The sequence below is a fragment of the Misgurnus anguillicaudatus genome, chromosome 8 (assembly GCF_027580225.2).
Source record: "Misgurnus anguillicaudatus chromosome 8, ASM2758022v2, whole genome shotgun sequence".
Taxonomy (NCBI): Eukaryota; Metazoa; Chordata; class Actinopteri; order Cypriniformes; family Cobitidae; genus Misgurnus; species Misgurnus anguillicaudatus.
Window position 1 is genome coordinate 22813371 of NC_073344.2, and position 23898 is coordinate 22837268.

Consider the following 23898-nt stretch of genomic DNA (forward strand, 5'->3'; position numbering starts at 1 on the left):
TGATAAAGTCTTCAATGCATATTCCATATGGCATGTATAGGCTGTGTCTGAAAACTTTTGCCTTGCTGCCCTATTAGGAATTGACTGCAGGCATCGTTTGCACACAGATGCACAAGGGAAAACAGTTTTGGACAAATATAAGTATATAATGCACTTAACCGGATATTTTAAAACTATAATACAAATTTTGCATTAAGATATCTCAGAATGCACTCAAAAGTTGAAAGAGAAAATAACTTCGTCCTTCGAGCTGTTTTCATTTTTTGAGCTCAATGCATCTATGATGTCTTCTTAAAATTATTACTGTAGATGAAGGTATCTCAGAAAACAGAAAGAAAAGCAAACATTGGATTTAGACATGCCTTGATGCTTTCTTTCCCTTCAAGGCATCATTTTTCAGCTTTCAGACATAGCCATAGTGTCTTGATGTGACGTGTCCTGGCCAGCTCTTACACAGACACACCAAAGGGTTAAATCATAAAAACTGTTCCTGGTGGTATAGAAATGCCTCTAACAACACAAGAACCAAACGACATCTGACACTCATATTTCTTTCACGTATTGTGTTCGTGTCTAAACAGGACAGAATTAGAAACCAAGTGGACCGGACATTATGTTGAATGTCAAAAGTTTAGCTCTGCTTTTTTTCGTCTCTCTCTTTCCACACAGACGTAACACACCCAGTAGACTCGTGTCGAGCACATTGTGAGTTATTGCAGCGAACTTATATTACACACAGTGATCCCACTAAGATTGGAGGGTCTCAGCTATGAACTTCTCCCACCAGTGACTTTCAGTTGGTATTTGAGATCAAACACACCACAGGGCAACTTATTTTCATCATCCGCACACAGTGCTGAGTGCAGGAAAGAGGAGCTCTTCATGGGCAGCGACAGTTCTGGAGAGGGTGTTGAAATTTTTGGTTTGCAAAGTTATTTAGCAAAGGCCTTTTGCTTAATAAGATTGCAGGGCATTATGGGTAATCGCTCTGTAGCATCTTATGGCTGATTTATACATCTGTGTCGGATCTAGACGATCGCTATGCCATAGCCTATACATATCTCTTCTTAGCCTGATGCGCACCTCTCCAAAAATGTAAAAACTTGTCAGTTCTACGCGGATCGCAAGGGCTGTGATTGGTCTGCTAGAACCCCTCCCACGGGTCAAAAAATCAGCGTTTTATGCATTTTAGCTTGTGACTCTAAAAATAGAAATGAACAAAGTTAAGCAACAAAAGTCCCATCTGTATTTACCACCATCACTGCTGATGTTTTTCCAACCATGAAGACAACAATTAGCTTTTTCTTCGGCTTTTGCCTTGATGCTGTAGGTTATGCAAGTACATTGACGCAAACAACGTCGCAGAAGTATAAGTGAAAACTGACTCATAGCCTACAACTTACAGGCTATGTCTTAAGCCCGGTATACACTGTGCGATTTTAAATAGTCCTTTTGGATTGTTGCTTGCCACACTGTGCGATCAATATTGTAGTTAAGTCCATGTCACACTGTATGATCTCAGTTTCCATCAATGTCAGACTGTACGAGTTAAAAGACTTTTAAAATCGGACGCACGCAAACAAATGTGTCCGCAGTTTTACGTCATCGATCGACGACGGCTGTGCAAATACATGCTGAAGCGGAGGCTAGCAAACCGAAACAACATTTACCGTTCATTTTAATAATAAGCATAAAAAGAAGAAGGAGACGAGTACCTGGCATTTTAATTTCCAGCGCGGTTTCTCTCCAGGCTGCTTCATTTATATACTATCATGGTACAGTGGCGATGACACGTTGTACAAACACTCTTTATCTTTCAATAACTCCTCAAGTTTCTCCTCCTGCTGTATAGTCCACCTGGCTCTTTTTGACATTTGTCTGCGTTGATTTGTTGTTGTCGCTGTACTAATTGTATCATCGGGTTCTGTGCTTCTATTGGTTCTTGATCTGCCGGTTGTCGTAGGAAGATGTCACACAGCAGGATTGTGTCTCAAAATTTCTGACACTGTCAGATTTTTGTCGGAGGATAATTTTGATCGCAACGGTCATTAATCTGCTGTCTGTGAACATGTCAAACTAGCGATCAAAGACGGCAGATTTTAGCCTGGGATTCTAGAAATCTTTTAGGATTTCAAAATTTGTCCCAGACAGCTAAATCGTGGCTGAAATCTCACAGTGTGCACCAGGCTTTAGGTCCAACGCAGAAGTAAAAATTAGCAATTAGTTTTAGGTGACAATAGTGATAGATCATGACTTGATCCTTGACGGGCCACTTCCTGTGGTTTCACACCAGACGCGTTTGAGGTGTCAAATTCGCGTCTAACGCACGTAATTGGACCCTTGAACATTTTGAGTGTACTTGCTTCATTCGCGTGTGACTGCTGCGCGTGAAATTCTAGTCATCGGGGCATTCACACGGAAATTACCATCATGGGAGGGGCTTCTGCGACTCCGCTCGCTTCCTGTAATCACGTCACTACTAGAGCAAGCTCCTGATTGGTTAACGTGGCACGTTTTTCTGGCAAAGTTCAGATTTTTCAACTCGGGCGTATCCCGCGGCAACGCTCAATTGGCGCCATTCGCGTAAACTAGACGCGCAAATGAATCGCGTCTACCACGCTTAACACCTCATTCGCGCTGTGAGACATCCATACGCGCGTCAACGTGTCTGTACATTGACTTAACATTGAAATCACTCGTGCTTGACGCCTCTACTGCGGCTGGTGTGAACGCAGCATAACTCTACCTATTATGACATTTTTGTTTGTTCGTGGAGACTGTTTAGTCGAACATCTCCTTTTGTGTTCCACAGTCAATCTTATATGATTTTGAAATAGTTTTTTATATGATTTTGTTGAATAATTGTAATTTTTGGTTAAAAAGTTCCTATAAGCCACTGTGCTCTCTCATTTAGATGTGGTTTGTGTCTGTTTAAGCAATTAATTTAATTTGTTTTAAAGTTCATATTGGTTTGCTATAGAGAGATATGACCCTTGTGCTATCTGTGGAATTTGATGATAATGCCTTTTAAGGGGAAAGTAAACATGGCTTGTTTAGTCTATAGCTTTCCATAATGATGTTAATGAGAATTTGTTTGGCTGTGTGTGTGTGTGTTTGTTTGTTTGTTTGTGTGTATGATGAGCGAAACGCTAGTTGTTGATAAATATAAAGAAACATGGCCTCGAAACAAGAGGGCAGATGAAAACATTTATTCTATTACGATGGTTTCCATGCAAACATCCCCCAGGAATCTAAGCTTAGACCATAAAACCCACAGCGTGCTTCAGACTGCTCTGTTGAGTACAGCGAAGAGAAAATAATAGAAAGGAATAGAAGAATAGATTTCAGATGTTTTTTTCATATCTGCCAAAATGTAATCGTTATTTCAGAAGTGCTGCAGATGTTGTGAATAGCGACACATGATGTTTAAGGGGAACCAGTATCCAAAATGAAATTATCTACCATTGTAGTTCTTAAGTGTTATGTACCCCTCCACAGTTTAAAGTTTTGATCTGATGTATCTTACTAATGTACATTAAAGTATTAGTGAACTTTTAGTTATTTAGTTGTTTGTGCTGGATTCTGTCAGTAGTTTTTTGCAAATTGCAACCAGATTCTGTAATAAAACGTCTTTTACAGTTGTTCCCACAGGGCAAATATTTAAAACACCAGAATGTAGTTTTACACTGATTGTGCTGCTCAATGAGACAATTTTTTTCTTTAAAGGGACACTCCACTTTTTTTGTACATATGCTCATTTTCCAGCTCCCTAGACTTAAACATTTGATTTTTGCCATTTTGGAATCCATTCGGCTGATCTCCGCGTCTGGCGCTACCACTTTTAGCATAGCTTTTTAGCTTAGCATAATCCATTGAATCTGATTAGAACATTAGCATCGCGTTAAAAATAACCAAAGAGTTTGGATATTTTTCCTATTTCCCAGGAGGCGCAATGATATTACACAGTGCCCAAAAATAGTCCCCTGCTATTAAAAGTTACCTAGGGGACTATTTTCGGCTGCTGCGTAATATCACTGCGTCTCCTGCAGCCATGTTACGGCAGCAAAGTCCTTGATTATAACGCCAGTTTGAGAGTATAGTTCATAGCCATATCTGCCTAGACTTTTGGCAAGAGTCAAGTTTTAAATAGGAAAAAAATATCAAAACTCTTTTGTTAAATTTTAGCGCTATGCTAATGGTCAAATCAGATTTAATGGATTATCCTAAACTATGCTAAAAGTGGTATCACCAGACCCAGAGATCGGCTGAATATATTCCAAAACGGTAAAAATCAAATGTTTAACTCTAGGGGAGCTGGAAAATGTGCAATTTAAAAAAGTGGAGTGTCCCTTTAACCTTAAAGCAATGATATGGCCCTTGAAACACAGCAAACTGTAATGTACAAAACGTTTGCATGCTATTGTAAATCACATATGTTAGTTTGATATAGTCAGTGGGCGGGGCTTTATGTGTGACATCCCATTAACAAGAGAATCAAAGCGACATGTCGAATGAGATTGCTTTATTTGGGATTAAAAAAGAAAGAGAGGGTGGATTTTTTTCATTGTAGGGTTGTTGTTGTTTACACCGAGGGGCAACCTTTTGATCTCTCTTATACGGAAGTGACTTAAACTGCAATTCATCAACTGGCCACTAGAGGGTGGCTCCAAAAGGGAGTCAATTCCCATAGGCCCCCATGTTAAAATGGGGATTTAAAAGAGTAAGTATATTTTATGGCATAATAGCACTTTTGGAAGTACTTCGACTCGCCTGAAAAGTCCGCTCCCCTTCTCACTCTCATAATGGGAGAGGTAGGGTGTTACTGCGCCGAGTCGAAGTACTCCCATAAGTGCTATTACGCCATAAAATAGAGTTCCTCTTTCAAATCCGCTTAGAAAAGCGCTACGTTTTATTTTGTACCACCAAACTTGCTCGTATAACTACTCGTCTTAAATAGGAAAAACGTTGATGTGTTTGGTCACTTCTAACTTTATCTCTACATGGTACCATTGAATGAATGGGGCTAAGCTAAATGCTATCGAAGTGTCGCAGCGCGCTCCAGCGCTTACGTGCACGCACACAGATGATAGAGGGATGTATCAACAATTCTTAGTTAAGGTAATAACATATTTTAATATTGAAAATGAGTAGACTATTCCTTTAAGTGTCGCCCTCAGGTGTGATTATTCATATTATTTCGTTCGACCACATTTGTAAGTTTTTGTATGATTCGCTTTTGCCCCGTGATGTTGTGGTTAATGGGGTTTCGTTATTGTTTTTTATGATAATTGTATGTTTTTGAATGGTTCGCTTTATATGAATTAACCAACTCGTAAAATATGTATGAATCCTTTTGAGATCAGGCTGTAAATTCAGTGTAGTTCATCCAGAAAAGCAGAAAGCTTTGGAATGTATTTCTGTATTCCTCCAAACGCTTTCACAATATGTTTTCAGCTTTAACACCAAGCCAGATTGTGTGCATGTTTCACATATTGAAAGCTAAATGTGTTTAATAGCACTTATGCCTTTTGCATAGATACTGTATGTATGTATTCATGGCAGCTGTTGTCGCACAAATGGAATCGGCCATGTGTTGCTTATTCAACAACCCCTTTACTGTTTTCACCACACATGGATGGGATCCTGTTTACTGTATCTGTGAAAAGGTTATTTTAATTTCAGAACATGGGAAGTGTAATTCGGTGCCGTCAGTGTGTTTAAGTTCAGTCTCATGCAAACAAACGTCAACATTAAATATAGAAGAACTAAAGTTATCAAAGAGGAACAGAATTAAACCTTTGTAAAGAATGTGTTTACTTTCTGTTCCCAGTTTCAATGCATTACTAAATATCTGTGCAGGTACATTTATGGGTCATGAATTCACGTCAACATCTCACTGGGTTTTCCATTGCATTTGGCAAACACTTTTTCCAAGGTGTCAGGTGGTAATACCATAGTCCTTTGATTTGCATAGTACCGAATTATGATTATATTTATGTAGCTAAGCTACAAATTTTTACATGCTAACCCATATATCCCAAAAGTGGTGTTATGATGGTAGGATGTCCAAAATAACACGTTAATACCAGAGGTGGGTAATACTATGGTGCTTTTTATTAACGTTTGACCTCTGCTCTGCAAAAATAACTTGGCTTCCAAAACAAGAAAGCATAGCAGCTGGGTTTCATTTTAATCTTGATACACAAACCGATCTAACGTCATGCTAGTCTCAGAAATAGCAGCATTCAGAAAAGAAAAAGCCTCATAAATGGCATACTTCATCTCCTGTCTGTTTGTCTACGTTCTTGCACCATCCTCAGCTTTCATGTTGGCATATCAGCTGAACACAAACATTAGCACAATTTTGTGTCATTATGGCCTCTGTGCCATTTAAAGCAATTACGCAGGTATGCATCATGCTAGCACTGCTGTTCCCATGATGCCATGAGCTTTGTTCGTGGCATGGTGCCATGGTTTAAGACTTGTTTTAGCATTCGAGGCAGTTAGATATAAGTAAGCTACGTTATAAAATACAAAGTTAATTCAAAAGAAGCATTGTGAAGTGATACCAGTATGTATATTTTATTATTTGGATGCCATCATCACTTTTGTGATATGCTTCATTGTTACGTTATACAACACTATAGGATGGGACCCATGACCCCTGGTCTGGATAATTGTAAGTGATCAATGATATTGATGTACATAGCAATAATTATTGATCACAATCAGCTGACTATGCAAATGCATTCAGTGTGAAACTAAAACTGGTCAGTTAAACAAGACAAACTTGTAAAAACAACATATTGTCGCATACTCGTATTAGGCCTTTGAATTTATGGGGCCCCGAGGAGAATTAAACCCTGTCAGCAAAGGTACAAGAGAGGGATATATAGGGTGTTTTGGTTTATATGTGGGTGAAGGGCCGCTCCAACCAAATGCACCATTTGTAAGAAACAAACTATTGACTGATTCCTTCTGGCACGAGCCGTCAGTCAGGTGCTTGTCCCTCATCGGCCATACAATCAGACAGACTTCTGTTTGCTCTTTAACACGTCAATAGGTCTATTCAAAGCGGGACTATAGTTGGAGTGTAAGTGTCAAATCCTCTGGAGACTGCCTGCCATGCTGTCACCCCTCTCCATCTTTTGTTACCCCGTTCTGTTCAATCGGGAGATATGCATGAGTTTAAGGGGATTAAAGAGAGAAATGGCAGAAGTGTATTCGAGCTGGAAGGCGATTTCGGTTTATGTTTGTCCAAAATTAACCCTCATGATGTTGAAACTCTCAAATCAAAGAGACCCAAGTATTTTGTGACCTAATCGAAACATAGTATTATAGATCGGTTATTGGAGCTTTGGCACTCTGGTTAAAGTAGGTATTCACATCTCACAAAGCCAATTGATGAGAAATTAAAGGTGATAAGAATTGTGTATGGTTTAATAAATGACAACCTATGTGATTGATTTGGTTGCCTGTCAATTCCCCCAAATACGACCAACAGATTAGCGCCTCTACCAGTAAGTGAAACTTAATATGTTAGAGTATGAAATTATATTTTGGGGTATAATTTTGCTATGATGAAATGGATTGGGATATGATTTTCAATTTAAACTGCCATATTAATTCATAATACATATATATGAACACTTCTGTCTTTGTCACCTTTTTCACCCCTGATGAGTTTGCACCCCTGCACGTCACTGCTAGCAAGCTCGTGATTAGTTAATGCGGTGCGAAAATCCACCAAAATTCCACTTTTTTTAGATCACGCAGCAATGCTTAATTCTATGGAGCCCCTAAGGGGACATGGATCAAAAATTTAATAAAGTTTTAATTTTACAACGTCAATTTTACAACGTCAATATGTGTAATGGGGCGTACAGACCAAACGCGAATTCATTGAAGAATTGTGAAACTATCGCGTGCACACGTGAAACTATCGCGTTTAGTTTCGCGTGCGCACGTGAAACTATCGCGTGCGCTCGTGAAACTATCGCATGCACACGTGAAACTATCGCGTGCGCACGTGAAACTTTCGCATGCGTATGCAATAGTTTCACAATTCTTCAATGAATTTGCGTTTGGTCTGTACGCCCCATTATACGTATTGGCGTTGTAAAATTGTGTGTTTGCACAAACTAACTATTATGTCATTAAAAACAGTCTCAAAAAGTAAATCTTTAAAGTTTCTTTAATTTCTGGTGTTAAACCACCAAAACAAAAAATAAAAAAAGTTTATTTTATCAAGAGATCAGCTAATTTATTTACTAGTATGTTTAATATTTAATAGTATATTAAATACTGAGAAATATCTATGAAATATTTACTCAAATTAAAAATTAACTTCACATTTGTGTTTGCTGTGTTTTTTATAAAATGTATTAGACCATCATGTCAATTTCATTTCATTATAACAATGTTACGGAGTGCCAAATTCAAAAAGTCAAAAACGTTTTTTTTTGTGCAATCTGTGAGTGATGCTGAGTTTAGGGGTGGGGCTTCATTAATTCTTTTATATAAAAAAAACATTTGTTCCAATTTTGTACAAATTCATACGAATTTGCCTCCTCGTTAAATACCTACGAATTCCTCTTCAACCCGGAATATCCGACTGACAGCTTACATTGGTTAAGTCCTGCCCATAAGTGCATTTGACTAACATGTAAAGCAACCAATCACGGTTTGGTTTGGTTTCCTGGTGGACTGTGACACACTGGCTTTGTAAAAAAAAGCGCTACACAAGTCAGTTCTTGACCCTGCTGAGGTCTTGATTGACATCTTCTGTCTTCCTTTGGACAAACATCATGAAATGTCCTTTAGAGGAGTTTGGGTTACACCATCTGCTCCCTCCTGGGGGCTTCTGTAACACAGATCAATAATTATTTCCTAACAACAGGCACGAGTCCAGTCTCTTTCTCTCTTGTAGCCCGGTCAAGCAATAAGTCAGGTTTTTGTTGAAGGTGAATTGAACTAACCAGAAATAGTAGAGGACTCTTTATATTGATAAATATCCAAATGTAACATATTGTTTATTGTTAAAAGACTTGAAATTTGACATGCGTGCATTTTGCATCCAATTAGTGCTTTGCAGACAGAAGCAACATGCATAATATATTTTCCAGATCATTTCTTAAAATCAGTTCCTAGCCAAATTCTAATATCCACTTTACCCCTTAATGTGTTTATACCATCAGCTACCTCCTGCCACCTTTATCCTGTATGTGTGTTAATATTGAGATTATGTTTTTGGCAGAGATTTGTGGATCGGATGACACCCATATTCTGCCCCTTGGGCTATATTTCGGCTGTGTGAGTTGCCAGTTGTGTCAGAGGAGCAATATTATCTCGAAAATCCTTTCTTACATGATGTTACAGAAGCATCAGCTGATCTAGTTTGTGCTGTTGCAACAAAGTTAACTGCACATATGGAAATGGTTTATTTTCTTTTTGTTGAACAGGAGCCATGTGTTTCCTGAGCCTCAGCAATGAGCTGATATATACTGCACCTTTGTGGGTGATTCACCAAAGGTTTGGAAATTTCAAGGAGTTTCCTAAGACACATTGCAAATTCCAAAACTTCCCGCGAAATGTCATTAAAGACATTAATCATAAAACAGATTCCAAAACATCCATATTCTGCCAATAACAAGATGATTATAGATGATTTAAAAAAAATCTTGTTGTTACATGCTGTGTACACCAGACGCATCGGACGTTTCCAGTGTAGACGTTTTTATTGAGCGAAGCACGACTTTCTATTCACTAGTCTTGTGTTGCTAAACTTTGAAGTGTTTTACAACCCATTAATACTGTTTACCATCTTATCGGCATGCTTCACTTTCATTAAGGCTTACAGTAGGTGTCAACTCTGCAATCAAAACACAGTTTCAGCTTTACAGGTTATAAAAAGCAACCCATTGTTAGAGTTTTGGCAGACATTGGTTTTACCCCTGATCTTAGCAGAGGTCAGCTGTTAAATATCAATTTTCTTCCACAGGACGTGCGACTTATCGTGCTGCCCCCTTTGTGTAAGGTTTCCTGTCTCTGAGAATCAACTATTGTGTTGTAGACCCCATCGAGCAGGCAAAAACAATGCTGTCAATCTCTACTCAGACCCCAGTGGCTTAACCATTACTATATTTATGCTATGTTATTATTTATATACTACTCTTATTATTATTATTAGACATAATAATAATAGTATAAACTACTGTAGACTTCTACTACTAAAAAAAATATTATACCACTTAGGGTTGTGCCGATAGACGATAGTATTGTGTATCGACGATCTTCAGACATATCGCCAATGGCAGGCTTTCATGGCGATAGTCATGACGATAGTTGCCGAATGGTTATTATTATTATTATTATCATCATAGTTTTACATTAACATCCACAATGCATGCTTTTTTGGGGGCTTCACTTTACGCGGAGAGCTTGTACAGAGAGAATTCCTTCTTGCACGTACCTGCACTTACAGTAATGCGCGCGTCTTGGACTCCTTCTAGCACTAAATCCAGCACACCACGTCATGAGCAGCTGCGCTTCTCTCTGTCTCACGCGCACGCGCTCTCGCGTCTGTCCGAAGTCATAAACATAAACTAAAGTACATTCATAGTTTATATTTGAGCTCAGATGCAAAACCCGCTAAATGCCACCTATGTCTAAAATGAGATGATATTAACCGAATGCTCTCGGCACACATTATATGTTCGTCAAATACTTTCACCTGAAATTCGCTTAAAGTGCACCTATTTTATTGCTAAAACATAACGTTATTTTGTGTTTGCGTGGTTTATAGTTAAAAAACACATCATTTTCCATACATTTTTGTAGCTCCAGATATCCTGCTTGCCTTAAACGCATTGATTTTGTACAAAACTCATCGATCTGAAAAGCTCTGTGTCTCTGATTGGCCAGCTAATCTGTACTTTGTAATTGGCCTGAATTCCTCTGACGTCATCCGGAAATATGACGCTCCTTACCATGTTTGAAAGATTTGCACACAATGCAATGCTAACAGGAGTTAACTTACAGGCTGTGAGTCTGAAGTGGGAGGAATTATGATAATGTTGTCTTGTCTACATCACCAATCTCAGGAAGTAATCTGTTGACTACAATCTGTGTGTTTGTTGTAGTCCAAGAAAAGAGATTTACGTTGGAAATGATAACTCGCGTCATTGTTTACTTTGGGATTTGTACCTTTTGCATATTGTTAGCATGTACTAATACACACTTACACACCAAAGGAAATGTAAAATCGTAAATCGGACGATAGTTGCTCTTTAATCCCGTCCTCAGGCTATTCAGACATACTGGTTTGTTGGCAGATACAATGCGCCAATCTTTCAGCAAAGTCCTCTAAAGGCCAAAGTATAGTCAATTGTTTATGCGTACGCGAGGGTCTGCATGCAGTGCGCAAAATGCAATTTTCATCATCAGAAGAGTGAGCGCATACTGTACGTGCACAACCAGATTTTTTAAAATGCTGCATACATTGCACTTAAATTATTAAGTTTACTTTTTAATAAAAACATGTATCGGTAATTTTTTACTTTTTTAAACTAGTTAGAATTGGTTATAAAAATAGAGTTGTAATAAAGTCCATTCAACTTTTATTCCAACTCCTCACCAGTTTAGAAAGTTGAAATGACTTGTTAATTCAATTTGTTTAAACTTTAAAAAAGTCCTTGTTGCACTTAAATTTTCAGTTTAAGAGTCTGATAAAAAATAATAATTTATAAGAAAACGTATCAGACGACTCATTTTCTTCTCTAGTGTTGTTTTCCATGTTGTTTTCTTTTGTATTTCCTGCACTAAATCGAGCGTGGAAGGTGTGTGTTTGTGTGTGTGTGTGTGCGCGTGTGTGTGTGTGTGTGTAATGTAATCTGCTGTGTTTGCACCCTTTAAAAGGTTTTGATTCTGATAAGCAAATGAATGGCTGCCCTGGTTTCCTCCATTGACCTCAGTGATATATAAACTTTTGACAGTTCGGAGCAAAGAGGGTGTAGTCTGTTTTACCGAGTTTAGGAATGTTTGGGGAACATTGCAACATGAATTCTACTCATTTTATGATAATGTCCTGTTTTAGGATACCATAAACCAGTGGTTCTCAACCTGTTTCACTTCACGGCCCCCTTGTTGCCCAAATTAATATTTGAAGGCCCCCAACTCACTCAATTTTTCCAAATAAAATGAACTACAGCTTGGAATGACTTTACAGATATATATTGTATATATATTCTTTTTATGCTTGTTTTGTCTTATTTTGGATCATTTTAAGTCATTTTGAGCCCCCCTTGAAAATCTGCTGAGGACCCCCTGTGAGCACATGCATGAACCATGAATTAAAATGTTAAATAGTACATGCATACAATGTTTTTTTCTTCTTCTGTATAATCCCCTGATTAACCAGTTGTGACCCAGCAGATTCTTCATCTGATCATATCTTATGTGGAGACACATGTCGAGGGGTGGGAAAGCCCAGGTTACAATGTAGCCTGTGATCCAGTTTATGTATAACAGATGAGAATTTTGGCAGTTCTCCATTTTGAGAGCAATGAGCTCACGTGTTTGGCCCATGGTCTTCATAGTTTTCTCGTCCTGCGGGATCTGTAACAACTGTGACAGTCCAAGTGCTCTGTGAAAGATGCGGTTCATTTTAAAAGTGAGGGTCGTGTTTTATTGTGAACTTGTTGCTCTGTTTGCAGTCCACAATTTGTGAAGAGCTCAGATCAGCTTTATAAAATTGAGAGCCTTAAAGTCGATGTAAATTGGCATTCTTAACCTTAAATTTTTTGCAAACCTTGTGTAAAGCATTTCCCATTGAAACGGTCAATGTTTTGGATCGTGAAAATCCAGACCTGATTGTAAGTTTGCATTTTATTTTAAAGTTTGTGCCACTCGCAGAAAAAGGTAAATGCTGTCACTGGGGCAGTGCGCTTTCAAAGAGTATGCCTTTTTACTTTAATAGTTCATATTAGTACCTCATAGATGCATATATATTATACATACTGTATTAGGGTACCGTTTTTTGACAATGCATGCATTTACAGTGTACGTACCCAACAAAATACTAAATAAATAGTGTGACTACATGAACTTAAAGGGACACTCCACTTTTTTTGTAAATATGCTCATTTTCCAGCTCCACTAGAATTAAACATTTGATTTTTACTGTTTTGGAATCCATTCAGCTGATCTCTGGGTCTGGTGGTACCACTTTTAGCATTGCTTAGCATAATCCATTGAATCTGATTAGACCACTAGCATCGCCCCAAAAATAACCAAAGAATTTGGATATTTTTCCTATTTAAAACTTGACTCTTCTGTAATTACATTATGTACTAAGACCAACGGAAAATTAAAAGTTGCGATTTTCTATGCAGATATGGCTAGGAACTATCAAAGTTTCCCGCAGCACTTTTCAGTTCAGGCGGCCCGCCTAAGCTGGGAAACCCTACCGCCTTGACTAGGTTGTCCAAAAAAATAATAAAAAAAATTCGCTGCACAAAAGGACGCCAAGTGCATCCTGGAGAATAGCGCTTTACACCGTGAGTGGGCACGTGCGCCACACGGCCGAAATGAGAAAGAGGTGGTCCGGACCGTCACTCTCTGGAGGATAATTAGCCAGTTGATAAAACATCTCGGAGAATAGCGCAGACGCGCTTCACACCACAAGCGTGCACACGCGCCACACGGCGTGTCCGTGTGTCCGTGAGAACTGTAAGTGGACTTATGTTTTGGGTTTATTTAAGCTTGTTATTGTATTAGTCTATAGTTCTTTTTAATTTTAAAGTAAGTTAGCTGGTGATTTTGTTGTTTGAGTAACCTGCTAGCTAGGTTTCACGTGCCTGTTGATTAGATATAATTGTTGGGCGCTCTTGCTCACGTTATTTATGTGCATTATTCACATGCTACACTACACTTCTTTAAGATAATGTAATTAATAGTGGGAAATAATCAAAAATAACCATTTTTGCGCTATCTTTCATCATTCGCCAGACATTCTACAACATCTGCTTCAGTTTGTTTATTAACCCTTTAGTTTCACTTCATCACACAGCTATTCCCGTTAGACGTAAAACATTTAATTAATTAATTATCTAGTATGTGTTTATTTTCTGTCATAGTTTCTTCAAAACTAAGTTTTATTTGAGTGTTTTAAATAAAAATATTTTAATTTTCATCATGGCGTGTACGCCCCACCCCTTTGTTTGCTACGCCCCCTGCCCCACCCAACCCTACCATCTTAACCTAACAAATTTTCAGCGGGAAACCCTGACTATACTCTCATTCTGGCGTAATAATCAAGAACTTTGCTGCCGTAACATGGCTGCAACATGCGTAGTAATATTACGCACTGCTCGAAAATAGTCCTCTGCCATTGAAAGTTACTAAGGGGACTTTTTTCGGGCACTGCATAATATCAATGTGCCTCCTGCAGCCCTGTTACAGCAGCATAGTCCTTGATTATTACGAATGAGAGTATAGTCCCTAGCCATATCAGCCTAGAAAATCGCAACTTTTAATTTTCTGTCGGCTTAGTACACGATGTAACTACAGAAGAGTCAAGTTTTAAATAGGAAAAATATCCAAACTCTTTGGTCTAATTCTAAAATCTAATCAGATTCAATGGATTGTGCTAAGCTATGCTAAAAATGGGTCCCTTTAATATGGGTTAGGTTTAGTTAACAGAACTAAAATAATGTCCTGTTGTAAGTCGTAAATTGTCTAAATCTATATTTGGTTTATGGTTATTGCCAATATCATCTTAAGTTTAAATCCCAGTTGAATAAGCCATTGTTTACAATAGGAGAAGTCATCTTACGATGATAAAAGAACAAAAATATGTCCATTCTCTCCACATATCATCAACATTACTGGGAGTAAAAGAGAAGAAACATTAGTCAGCTGGGGTGGTAGAGGTTTTAGGGTTGGTCATTGAATTGCTGGTTCAAGCCCTTAAAGATTATACCCCAAAACGAGGAACATAAACCTCAAGTAAGGTCCACATACTAAAGCGTCTGCCTGACGATAATCTGCTACACCCCTAAACCAGACTCAGACGTTAGAGTTAAAGCATCATCTATACCTGTTTAGATCACACAGATAAAACACAATACAGTTGCAAACAAGTAATGAGATTATGAAGGTCCACAGCAGAGAAGAGCTGGATCTGAGGAGGCTTTCTGGTGTATTTGTGGTCTTCAGTCTTCCCCAGTACTGGCTTAGTTTCTCCTTCTAATGGAGTGATTAAGTGGTTATAAATACGCTTCCCATTGATGTACAGTGTATGGTTTGTTAGGGTATGACAGTATTTGGCCAAGAGACAAATGAAGTCTTTAGCAACACATATTACTAAAGATAAATACATTTTTTGTCATTTTGAACCTATACAATGTATTGTTGGCTATATACCAGGTGCAACTTATGACTCCTTAACATGCAATGAGAAGAATGAGAAGGTCTGAATGCTTTGCGATTACCATTTCACTTTTCTTAGGTATGTAGTGTATACGGTATCAATGATTTAAGACTTTAAGACCATATATATGCATGTAATCTGTGTTGACGGCATTCATGCATGATTTCACAGTCATCAGCATACAAACAGTTTGAAGGAAGTTCATCTTCTAAATGTGAAGTTCTAGCCACAGGCCGGGTGGAGTAGATATTTACAGTGTGGTCTCTCCAACCACAGCATGACAGAGGGATTGGTTTCAGAAATACAGTGCTTATAAACACATGTTAGCATTACTATTTACAGGACTGTGTGGAATTCAACTCCAGACACTTTTGAGCAGTATGACCTCAACAGCATTAATACTGTATATGTGAACCGTTTGCATGTACCTAACAAAACTAAACTGATCATTTACTTCTAGATATAGCTTATGTACTTCTGAAGTTTTGACAATGCTGGTATAGATCATTTGAGACCCTGGACAACAAAACCAGTTATAAGTCACAGGGGTATATTTGAAGAGTTTGGTTCCAAAACGCAATAAATCCATTTTCAAAATGCTATAAATCTATTGAATCAATATATAAATGTGCATTCATCTTTGTCATGTTATATTCATTTAGTTGATTAGTGGTATACACAGATAAAAAAAATAATCATTAATGGCATTAATCAAAACACTTATCATATTAACAACAATATCATTGCTGCTGTCTTCCTTGGGACATCGTCGCTGAACTTTTTCGACAGCGATTTTTTATGCTAAAAATTTGGATATTAAAGATACAATTTGTATTTATCTGGCCGCTAGATGGCGCCAGATCAAACAATAACAATGATGTTGTTTAATGACGCTCTGAAGCAGCGTGGAATTATGGGATTTGTAGTCTTTAACTCAACCGCTGATGGCCATCAATCAGACGAGAACGAGAAATGACGTTGATGGATAAGGTAATCAAGTCTTATAAATTTTGCGTTTGATGACATCGTTTATTTCATTATGTAAGTTTATATGTGATGTTCAAATGAAATTGTTAGTCATATATATTACAGTATTAGTCCAAATTCGATGGTAAACACAGCACAGAATTAAGTTTTCAACTAACAATCTACAATGATTTTTCACATAATGTATTGACAGTACAAATCTTATTTTGAAGTGTCTTAAAATGACCATTTATATTGCTGTACAATACCTTTTGATGTGCATATCGTCCGCGGGAAGACGCGCTGATTACAGTCTACACACTAATGTTGTGATCAATATAATAGCATACGTTTTTTGAAAGGTTACGAATCAAAACAACTCACCCATCGCGTAAAACACAAGCAGGATCAGAATCTCAGTCTAGTTAAATGTTGTCGTGAAGCTCTTCTCCATCCAGATAATGCAACAACAAATTGATCCTCTCTCGTTTTGTTCCAAACTCTTCTTGGGTCGTTTGGTTGGCCCGTACGCGAACAGGAGCTGACACAACAAGCGGCAGACGGTAAAGAGTTATCCATAAGTTCATAAGCAAGGGCGCCGCGTAGCCCGACAGGCGCTATCGCATAGTTCCGCATTTGTCCACGACACTGGCTGTGTCCGAAAACTCAAGGCTTATTGCCTCGCTGCCTCATAAGGAAATTACTTCGGAGGCATGAAGGCAGCTCAGAGAAAGGCTTTCTGACACACTTCAAAGGCAGCGTGTTTGAAATATAAACAGAGAGCGCCTTTGTGATAACTAATCCCATATTTGAAAACTACAATACTAATTTCTCGCTAGAAATGCAATTAAAATGTGTAAAAAGTGAAAATATACGTTTATTTACACTATTTTATTTTTTCGAACTCGACCACTGTTGTCATGTGGTTTTTACGGCAGTAAAGGCGGTGACAACGGGTCACATGGATATTAACGTCATTGACAGGAGACTGCACTGCCCCGTGTCAATGTTTTGAATGGAAATTTTCTCACGATTTACAAGTAGTAGAAAACATTACAGATATTGATAGTGATCAGCTGGACAAAATATATAACACTGGCCTAGTGGTTTTTGGACATTTTACTGCAAATATCTTACAAATTGCACCTTTAAGTAAAGATTTTCTAAATATTTAGATTTTTGGCACACTCAGATTCCAGGTTTTCAAATGTTGTATCTCGGCCAAATATTGTTCTATCCAAACAAACTTATTTATTCAACTTTCCGATGATGTATAAATCTCAATTTAAAAAAATAAATTGACCCTTATGACTGATTTTGTGGTCCAGGGTCACATTTATGATCCATTTACATAGTATTTTCCCTTAATGTGGCAGTGGTATATTTTATGTTAGTTAATATTTATTAGTAGATGCTTGCTAGGTCTACAAATAAAACAAATAAAATGCAGGTATGATGTCAGACAGAAGTGAGGTAACAGTTTATCATGTGTAGAGTAAACAGGTGTCATGTGGTAAATCACCCTGGTAAATCTAACCATGAAGGGTCATTTTATGGCTCTTTTGCTCAAGAGATCAATTGTACCATTTGGGTATATTAATTTCATTCATTATGGATCTACACATGTGCTTGATGAGAAATGTATGATTAGTTTGTATTGAAATCTCTGAGTTCATCATTAGGATCTTCTGTAAAACTTCAAAGAGGCACATGTGAGATTATTGGGGTCTTTATCTAAATGGGTCTTATCTTATTGCCTTTAAAGAAAAGATTTTTTAAGTTTTCTAGTTGCTCTCCTAAAAGCCTTTATTGGCCTTTTGTGTTTAAATGCTTTTGTTTTTAAATGCAGTAAGCAGTGTATTTTTAGTAAATGCTGATTTGGAAAGTTTACGAACACGCAGTTCCTTCAGCAAAATCAAGTCAAGACATGAGTCGGTTTTATGGAGCATTAACTGTACTCATCGCTTTGGCACTTATCTCTTTATTAATGCACTTCACCTTAGGCTAAATGTTTTGTACTGATTAAAAAGATTTTTTTTAATTAATCTTTCAAAATTTAGCTTGTAATGGACTGCACAAAGTAATTCAGACCCGTGATAATGACCAAGTGTGCTGTAATTTATAAACGCTGCCTCATGATAACCATCAGCCATCTAAAGCAAGTTAGTTCATGCAAACTACAGATACTTTGTAGTCAAGCAGCTATCAGCATAAATCAAAACGCTATTAATCTGACCAAACCACATCAAAGATTTTGCTTCTTTCTTGTGTGCTAATATGTTGTTTATTTGAATGAATTACACTGAAAAAAACGATTCATTGAATTTAATAAAAAAAATTTAAGGTAGGTGGTTGCAATCAATTTATTTAAGCTACATTTAAACAAAAGTTTTATATTTTATTTTACTTTACTAAACTTTTTTGTTTAAATGTAGCTTAAATAAATTGATTGCAACCACTTACCTTAAAAAAATTTATTAAATTCCATGAATCATTTTTTTCAGTGTACATTTACATTTCGGCCTTTGACAGACAATTTTATCCAAAGTAAGTTGCACTATAAGAAATGCTGGGTTATAAAAGCGTCTGGGGTAAAATGGGACAAACCCAGCAGTTGGGTTGAATTAACTCCGAAAACGTTTACATTTGACCAAACAATGTATTAAGACAACCAAGCATACATTTATTACAACCCAACCGGTTGAGTTTGTCTCTTTTTGAATAAATAACCCAGCATATATATCAGTGTACACTGAAAAAAAATATTAATTCAATTTACTCATTTTTTGAAGGTAAGTGGTTGCAATGAATTTATTTAAGTTGCATTTAAACAAAAAATTAGAAAAATAAAATAAAAAACTTTTGTTTAAATGTAGCTTAAATAAACTGATTGCAACCACTTACCTTAATAAAAAGGAGTAAATAAATGAATTTTTTTTTCAGTGTACATCAAGTTATATATTTGTGTGCTATGTGTATTTCCCTATAAATCAAACCCGTGACCTTTGTGCTGCTAATGCAATGCTCTACCCATTGAGCTACAGGAAAAACTGAACATCAGCTTTTCCAGAAATAGTTTTGAATAAGCGGTGCTTTCCCCCAAAAGGCATTTGGTTGTTTATAACCTGCTGGCATTTAATCATGTTAAGCTTTGTGATTTTCTCATGTCCATTGTCTCTGTCCTGGAGTTTCAATTCAATTCAAGTTTCATTTTCATTCAAGTTTATGAGCTGTGAATGTGTGAAAAGGATAAACAAGATTTATATCAGCTGTCGTTGACCCTCTGTTTGTGTGTGAATTACGCATAATCAATGAAGTTAATAAACCTAATGAGAGAAGTGTGTTAGTGGGATGTTTTAAAGCTGGTGTGTCGTGTCTGTCGGCAGGTCGCAGGGAAACGCTACTCGATCTGGGACGACTTCCTGCTGCGGGGTCGACTCGGGGGTCCGGAGGAAATGACCTTGGAGGAACTGTTGAAACACATTAAGGTTTAAACACATACACATTAACACTCAGTTGCTCTATTGTTAATTCTCATGTCTACAAGTGTTTAAATATTTATTTTGTAACCCTGGACCACAAAACCATTCATTGCATGGGTGTATTGGTAGCAAAAGCCAAAAATACATTGTATGGGTCAAAATTATAGATTTTTTAATGCCAAAAATCATTATGATATCAGGTAAAGATCATGTTCCATGCATTGCTAAGGACTTTATCTGGACAACTTTTTTTCAATATTTAGATTTTTTTTCTTCAGATTTTTAAATAATTGTATCTCAGCCAAAATTGTCCTATCCTATTTAACCATACATCAATGGAAGGATTTATTCAGTTTTTAGATACATAGATTGACCATTATGACTGGTTTTATGGTCCTTTTACTGTTTTTCTCGCAGTTGAAAGTTGCTTCGGATAAAGGCGACTGCTAAATGACAATGTAAATGTTTTTCTACTTTCAGGAAAAGCATAACTTGACGGTCACTGGTTTATACTATGGTCCTGCTGTGTTGTACAGTGACCTATCGAATCACAAGGATCGCCTTAAACTAAGGTGCAAATCTTTTCACTTTCTCATTTTAAAAGTAATATTCCAAAGCATCATTCATATCATGAACTTTAAATGCTACATTGCAAAAAATGATTTTCAAGAAAAAAAAATCTTATTATTTTTGTCTTGTTTTCAGTAAAAATATCTAAAAATTCTTAAATAAAGATGCTTTTTCTTGATGAGCAAAACGACCCAAGAAAATAAGTCTAGTTTTTAGACCAAAAATCTCAAATTTAAGCGATTTTGTGCATAAAACAAGCAAAAAAATCTGCCAATGGGGTAAGCAAAAAAATCTTGAACATTTTTCTTAAACACTAAATTCAAGAAAAATTCTAGAAAAAATTGCATTGGCAGATTGTTTTGCTTGTTTAATGCATAAAATCACTTAAATACTAAGAATTTTTTTCTTGAAAATCATTTTTTGCAGTGTATACTTTAAATCAATGTATTCTGAGCATTTCTAAATGTTAGTGGACCTGTGATAATGTTCACACCTGTCGTTCATACAGTACAGTACTTCCCCTAAATGTCACATCGAGTCAAGTCAGTTAAAAAAATTCAAGCTTAGATAGTTTTGGGATCACTGCATGTACACAGTATAGTTCTTTCATGTGTTTATGTTTAGGATAATGGGATAATGAGGGGTTTCCTTAGAAATGGACACCCAACATCATTAACCCCCTCACCTCCTTCTGTGCATCTGTGCACCTAACACACCATCAACATTCTGTTGTTGAGAGATCTCAAACGATTCGTGAGATCTTCATTTTGGATCAAAATTTGTCTCAGTGGACAATTTAAGGCAGAGCTAGCCAACTGGGGGTCCACGGGCCAAATGTGGCCCTCCAATCATCTTTGTAGGATTTAAAATCAACATGGTTATTTTTACCTTTCCACTATACATGACAAATGACGGCCGGTAAACCAGAAATTGTTGACTTTTTCATAGTTGAACTATTAACATTTGGCTCTTGCAATTTTAAAATATTAAAAAAGAAAGTGAGTTTTTAGATATTAAAAGGCAAAATACTGGATACAAGAGTTGTGCATCTTATTTGAAAATGCATGTTTTTTAATTTATAAACAAAAAGAAAAAAACATAAGTTATAACATGTTTAATAATAAAAATGCATGAAGAGTCTGGTTCCAAAACACGATAACTACGTTTTTAAATGAGACATTTAGGTGTCAAATAAATTGGTTTCTCCAAAGTAAATATGTGAAATTTTAGTTCAAAATATCATATACTGTAGTTAATTTATTATAACATGTTCAAATTCCCACTTTGTAGGTTTGATGTGAGCAAAAATATGCTGTTTCTGGTTGTGTCCTTTTAAATGCAAATGAGCTGATGTCTGCACTAAATGGCAGTGCCGTGATTCGAAAGTGCAGATTAAGGGGCGGTATTATCCCCTTCTGACATCACAAGGGGAGACACATTTCAATCACCAATTTTTTCACATGCTTGCAATGAATGGTTTACCAAAACTTAGTTACTGGGTTGATCTTTTTTACATGTTCTAGGTTGATAGAAGCACTGGGGACCCAATTATAGCACTTAAACATGAAAAAAGTCAGATTTTCATAATATGTCCACTTGTAAATTTGTATCAAAACATGTTTATTTTTATGTTATCATGTTTTATTGTGCCACTTTATTGTGCTTTTTTAAGTTATGGAGGCTAAAAATCAAAACAAACCAACTGCAGTTTGATTGATAATAAGGGTGTCACGATTTCGACCGAAATTAAGTCACAACCTCGAACTTCGAATAATAAATGGGCTCGACGATGCTGCCACGCCCCCATGTCACGTCTGGTCGGCTTGCCAGCGGGGGTAAAACCCTCTCAGAGGTGCCTTTAAAAACATTGGTCCAGCATAAACAAATGGGATAGTTTGCATCAGCTTGCATGAAACGCATAAAACCGAACAAATACGTAAGGATTACTACTTTAGTTTATGTTTAGACTTTGGACAAATGCGAAAGTGCGTGCATGTGAGACAGAGAAAGCGCAGCTGCTTATAAAAAATATGGCTTACAAATAAAAGTGAATTGATAATCGAATCGTGACCCTAGAATTGAAAATGTGACTGAATCGAGGATTTGGAGAATCGTGACACCGCTAATTGATAATAATTGGAATGCAATATAAAAAAACAAGACTTTTGAAATTGAGTTATCTCATTTTGGAACCAACTCTTTAAATAAGTAAAATGTAAAAATTGGGGTAAAAGTTTTGCCGGCATCATATTTACAATTTTAAAATCTTGCCCTCGAAGAAAAGTAGTAAAATAAAATTCAAGTACCTATAGTGACAAGTGTTGCTTTTTCTACTTTACTAAAGCCTGAATTAGCTCATTTGTCATCATTTATATAGTTCCTCTATTTTTATAGTAAAACAACTAATATCTAGCACCTTTTGGATTGTTAGTATAAAATCATTGAGTTCCCAAAAATTGTTACTTGCAAAGTAATTATGTGCATAGTTTTGCACTTAGTGCAAGTATGCAAACTGGGAGTCAGCCACAGGACTGTTGCATAAAGAAGTAGCTCCAATGAAATTGCTCAATGATTTTTTCCTGTACCATGAGGTACAGGCACACACATAACAAACAATATTTTATTTCTTTTTTCTTTTTTTGCAGCATATCTGAATTGGTACGGTCCGTAACCAAGGAGATTCCGGATCATCAGGAAATGTTGGAGATTGTTCCGTCATTTGCTGAAGATGAGGACTGTGTTGATGTCCCGCCCATCAGGTACCTCATCAGATGATGTCAATCCTACATTAGGGAACGTCACCAAATGACCAATAAATGTCTGTCTGTTATCTGTGACTAATGTTTATTTTATAATGATATTTAATAATTATATACAAATGTGAATGCAAATGTTGTTATAAAACAGGGATTAAAATAATAAATGTATTGAGGTTGAGTCTTATTGGATCAAAAGATGGATTATGTGCCCACTTTTAAGAACATTTGGACAATTTTATTTGAAAACAAGATTAATATGCTGTTTTGCAGGAACACTGTTTAACCTAAACTTCACTACGATGTATTTTGTTATTCTATAGACAGCATGCAAGTTTTGTTCTTTGGTGAATTATTTTAAAACACATTTGTATTTTCTGCAACGTTACCCCTTTGATTTTGTTGTTCCTGCCCCCATCACTTTGTTATGCACCCATAGCCCCCACTCCTCACCAAACTATTATCATGTATGAAATCAATGAAAGACAGAGCTAGAAACAGCTCAGTTGGGTTCAGTTTGATCTTATCTTGATTCATTGAATCACCAGGACACCTTTGAGTGTCACACCTAATCACATTACATTATATTCACATTCTTTCTGTTCAATTCTGTGCACAATTGTTAGTCGAGGATTTTATCTGTTTAAATCTCATATCATTGTTACAGCATCAGTAAAGACCAATTATGAGAAAA

At 36.8% G+C, this 23898-nt stretch overlaps 1 protein-coding gene across 1 annotated transcript in view; it reads left to right on the forward strand.

Annotated features, from left to right (window-relative positions):
- uba7 (ubiquitin-like modifier activating enzyme 7) overlaps nucleotides 1-23898 on the forward strand; it is a 55256-nt gene extending 31358 nt beyond the window's left edge. The window contains exons 23-25 of the mRNA XM_055213238.2: nucleotides 19783-19884; nucleotides 20359-20450; nucleotides 23094-23898. Of these exons, the coding sequence (XP_055069213.2) occupies nucleotides 19783-19884; nucleotides 20359-20450; nucleotides 23094-23223 (324 nt within the window). The 3' untranslated portion in view covers nucleotides 23224-23898. The remainder of the gene's footprint in view (nucleotides 1-19782; nucleotides 19885-20358; nucleotides 20451-23093) is intronic.